The sequence below is a fragment of the Danio rerio genome, chromosome 12 (genome assembly GCF_049306965.1).
Source record: "Danio rerio strain Tuebingen ecotype United States chromosome 12, GRCz12tu, whole genome shotgun sequence".
NCBI classification, from domain to species: Eukaryota; Metazoa; Chordata; class Actinopteri; order Cypriniformes; family Danionidae; genus Danio; species Danio rerio.
The window spans coordinates 49612501-49617500 of NC_133187.1; the positions used below are offsets into that span (position 1 = coordinate 49612501).

A 5000-nucleotide genomic window follows, 5' to 3' on the forward strand; every position below is an offset into this window, starting at 1 on the left:
TGCTAAAAACACCCCGACGCCTGACTCTGAGCCGTTCACAGTGCTGGAGGCCATTCCTAAAGCTGAGAACGGCTGCGTTAGTGCACTAGAGGACAAGGAGACGACTATAAGCAGAAATGAGGCCCTTTGTGCTCCAGTCGCTGTTGAGACCATCACAAAAGACCCCCCTCCTCCTCCTCCTCCTCCTCCTGCTCCTCCAGCCGTTACCATGACACCCAGCACCAGCAACCTCACAGCATCCTTTGAAAGTGCGGTGGAGGCCGTAGAGGAGCAGCAGCCGGAGGATTCGACTCCGGACGCTCCTCCTAGCGCCGACACCATCTCCGAAGAGGATCATTTAGGGTCTGCGGGCTCCCTGGAGTGTGTTAGCGCGATCGAAGTGCCCGAAGAGATCCAGAGGCGTAAAAGCAGCGTGTCGTTCTCGCAGTGGTCACAGCAGGAGAGTCCTTTAGCTACACGGCTGCTGAAGTCCTCGGTGAAGCCGTATCCGCCTATAAGCACGTCCTACATCAAAACCACCACGCGGCAGCTCAGCTCGCCCTCCTGCTCGCCCGGGCCGTCCCCGTCCCACAGCCCACTCTTCACACGTCGTGAGCATGCGGTCACTCTCGCCCGTGCCGAAAGGCGGAGGGTCAAGCGGCAGCGCTCCTACAGCATCACCGGCCCCATCAGCCGCTCAGCAGACTGGACCGAGGAGATCCGAACGCTTCCTCCAAAGACAACAGGCTCTGCGGATTATCTGGAATATGGTGGCTCGGAGGGAACACTGCGGAGCGACCGGACACTCAGCGCTTCTCAGAGGGCGTCTGCAACTCGGGCATCAACATGCAGCTTCCAGGAGGTGTTCACAGGTCAGTTTTATAATAATATTTGCACTATGCTGCTCTGATCAAGTCATATTAATGTTCATAAACGATGCCATTGCAACTTTTAAGACATTTAAAGATTGATGTAAACACGCACAGTTAATTCATAAATGAGCTTGCAATTCTTTGCATCACTGACAAAATGTTTAAGCTAAATGACACTCTCTTTGAAGCATGCCAGCACAATATATCGTCTCAGCATTGATATCGCAATGTGCACATCCACAATTGTCACATTGCAGGATCTGCAGTGTTGAGTTCTTCTGATTATAGTTGACCAGGAGAAACAGTTCTGGACAGGGCCAGAGTGGGACTCCTTATTAGTCCTGGAGTTTCAAACCTTAGACTGGCCCATTTCAGTTCACGACTGACTTTATTAAATTAACATCATTTCCAATTCAGTACTTCACGGTGAAGATTTATTTAAACAGTTAACACAATATAATGTTTTACAGTATCAGAATCTATTTTCTGTAAGAGTTAGTGCTCATAAATACCTAAACCTTCAAATGAAAAAATATCAACTATGAATAAAGCTACAACAGGGCTCGAAATTGCGACCATTTTGGTCGCATATGCGCCCAAAATTTAAGCTATGCGACCTCATAATATATATTGGGAGCATTCGTGCGACTGCATATAATGGTTGTAGTGCTACCTGTTTTTTTTTTTTTTTCTAAAAACGTGGTAAAATTGGTCTTCCCTGCCGCTATATTGGTTCATATTAGCTGTCAATCACTCAAGACTTTCCGCTGTCAGATGACAGGGAGGGAGCTTTTGTGACCGCGGGAATGCAAACGGCTGAAGAGTGAAAAGTACACTGAATGCACTGCGTGTTTAGCCAACACAATCTTACGAAAATTCTTAACTTTTTCTCACGTTTCCTCGTGAGATCAGGCTGCAACAGCGCAAATGTCTGCTAAAACACCATCGCCAAAGAAGCTCGCCTTTACTCAGTTTAAACTGATGCGGGTTATAACAAAGAACAGTATTGCGCCGGTGGTCATCAGGAGAATCCTGCTCTGCCCCCTTCATATTGGTCCGGCTGACTTGCATGCTTTTCCACAAACACAGAAAAATGTAATTGAGGTGTATATTATTTTTCTATTTAATTACTGATGACGGCTTTGCAGCTTTCAGCATTGAATTGAATGATTTATTATAATATTTAGTTTGTTTTGTTGCATAACTATTATTTATTAAATTGACATGCATATAAAAACAATAGTACAAAATAAATATTTCTTACTGCAATGCTTCATTTGTGTTTGATGCAAACCATCAGTTTATATTTTATAAAGTAACAGCAGGACTTTATATAGCAGATAACTTACATTAAAGCAACTTTCAATGCAGCGTGATGATGAGAAATATAATTCATTATTAGTATTACTGTCATCATCATCATCATTATTATTTTATAATTATTCAACATTCATTTTGGAATTATTGCACAAATAATAAGTCATCACACAGCACTAGTTAGATAGTTGTTTATGGGTTTTGTTAGTCCCAATTGATGTTGTTTTCAAATACAATAAATCCCTTAATATACAACTTGTCAAATACATCATTCATTTTTGGTTGGTGATCCTAAATTTTTTCTGGTGCTCCTAAATATTTCAGATTGGGAGCACCGGTGCAACCAAGTAAGAAAGTTAATTTCGAGCCCTGTACAAGTATAAAATAAAGATTAAAATTAAATGTGTTGAATTTTCTAATGACACCATCATGGCTTTTTTAAGGAAACAGCTGCTTTGAAACTTCAAATATTTGTCATCAATATGAGAACATTAAAGGGTAAATCTCCTTCTTTAAAACATCACCGTGTCTTTTACTGCAATGTCTGAATGTATGCTGTAGGAGCCTGTGTGTTTGGATTTAATAACTCCTGTTATATAATGCATTTCAGCTTTGAATATTTTTATAGTTTTATTATATATTTTTTTATTTTACAGCTTTTAATATTTATAGTGTTCATATGTGTTGTTCAGATGGATATTCTGTGCATTTGGCATTGAGGATATGTATGTTAAAAATTGTGTGCGGGCTCGTTAAGAACTGCGCCTGTCAAATCTGACGGTAGTACGCTCTTTAAAACAGACAGCGAGTCGCACAGTTTTCTTTACCGCATTTGTGATGGTTGAAATTTGAGGTTATATTTTGTTTATTTTAATTGATGTATCTCTGAGTGGAATTAAGTAACAGACTTAGACATAGATTTCTTTATTGGACATCATTAACCTGCAGGCTGCATTCTGCTCCTGGGGCTGCGAGAAAATAAATAAGAAGAGTGGAGTTGCGGTAAAATAATTAATAAAAAGATTGAGGCTATGGTCGAATAAATGAATTTATAAATAAATGAATGAATAAGTGGGACTGCTCAGAGTGTAGGCAGCTAGGGACACTGATTAGCCAATCCAGGCTTGGTTCTGGATTGGGCATAGGCCAGTATAAAAATCTGACGGTATGATATCCTTGGATAAAAATATCAGTTTCACCAGCCTAATCTCGTTAGAAAACGTAAGTATTTTACGTTTTGTCAGTTTAGTGGCTAATTCGTACGAATTTGTACAAGTTCAGTCGTATGAAATTGTACGATTTTAAAAAAGAGGCGTGACACCTAACCCCACCCCTAAACCCAATCGTCATTGGGGGATGAGCAAATCATACTAAATTGTACGAGTTAGATTGTACGAATTCATACGAATTAGCCACTAAATCAAAAAGTTACGAATTGTGTTGGTTTCACGGTATCATAGTATTGTGATGACTGCTCTAAAATATGCTCTTTTTAAATGCATAAGTAAAGAACAAAAATGTTTTTCTCATTTAAACACAATATATTTTATTTTGTGAAAGATTTTAACTATTTTGGAGCAGTAAACATGTCAGGCTAAACAATTCAAACGAATCACTGACTTCTGTCTTCATTTCAAAAACACTGGTTTCTTTGGAATTTAAAACGGCATCTTTGGAGATCTTTTTTTGCTGGAGATACTGTTTTCCGAAAAAAAAAAGAAAAAAAAAAGTTAAATTACTCATACCTTAGGGACGGTATAGCTGAAAATTTGGGCGGTTTTAAAACCTTTTCCAAACCACGGTATACCTTGAAAACGGTTATCGTCCCATGCCTATCCTAGACACATGATAATTATGTAGTCAATCAAAATGGAGTAAAAGTTTTTAATTTGCACATGTTTTTAAGCCCTGACAGCGTTCAAAGTATTCAGGCACAAGAAATTTTGCCATTTGGAACTTTAATAAGTTCAAGTTCAAGTTGGCTTTTTTTTGTCATTTAAACAATATACAGTGCAGTATATACAGTAAAACAAAACAATGTTCCTTCAGGACCAAGGTGCAACATCAAACAACATATATTAACAACATGACACAGGACTGTGCACTGCTATAAAAAACTGTGTGAACATTTAAAAATATCCTGAAACTGTTCAACATCATTTGGGAAATAATTGAAAAAGAAAAAATAGTGCACGAGAGGGCTCATATATTTGCCTTCGGCTGTGTCAAATGTACAGTATGTATTGTTAAATGGCAGGCAGCATCTTCAGTTCAGTATGCAGTGCATTAGTATTCCATTCGGAGTCTCTGTCCTGTAGAGAGGCATTATGGGAAGGCTGGAAATGCTGTGGTCATGTGTCTGAGCAGTGAAAGGAAGCCTGCTGGGCTTGATCATGTCACACACTGACACCATTAACAGCACACAGTAATGTACAGTGATGGAGCTGTAGTTTCCACAGAGCCGCGAGTGAAAGCCAGTCTGTTGTTTTGGCCGTCCAGTGAATATATTGTGTCTCTTTCAGTCTGTGTGGAGTTGCCAGAGCTCTTTGTGTTGGTGAGCAATGATGAACAGCTCTGGGTCTGAATGAATCTGTCGCTCTGACTCCCGTTTGGACCCCCGCTGAACTTTCATTCACTGCTGAAGTACAATTACATAACGTTTTTAAACTCATTCAGAGTGTGTGAGATTCAGAGGTGTTTGAAAAATGGTGTTGTAGATGCATGCAAACAACCAACTAATGCATTAGTGATTGATTGGCTCATTTGCAATGGAGATTCTTCATAGGGGGAATTAGATGTGTAACACAATACTTTAAAATTCAGTGAATATTT

The 5000-nt window shown here is 39.7% G+C and overlaps 1 protein-coding gene across 5 annotated transcripts in view; it reads left to right on the forward strand.

Moving 5' to 3' along the window:
* The window catches only part of fmn2b (formin 2b), a 103598-nt gene that overhangs the window by 3812 nt on the left and 94786 nt on the right, over positions 1-5000 (forward strand). For all 5 annotated transcript variants that reach the window (XR_012388256.1, XM_073918948.1, XM_073918949.1 and 2 more), the window contains exon 2: positions 1-851. This exon is cut by the window's left edge and continues 947 nt beyond it. Coding sequence is in view for 4 of the 5 variants with exons in the window: in XM_073918948.1 (XP_073775049.1) it covers positions 1-851 (851 nt within the window). In the remaining variant the exon portion in view is untranslated. The remainder of the gene's footprint in view (positions 852-5000) is intronic.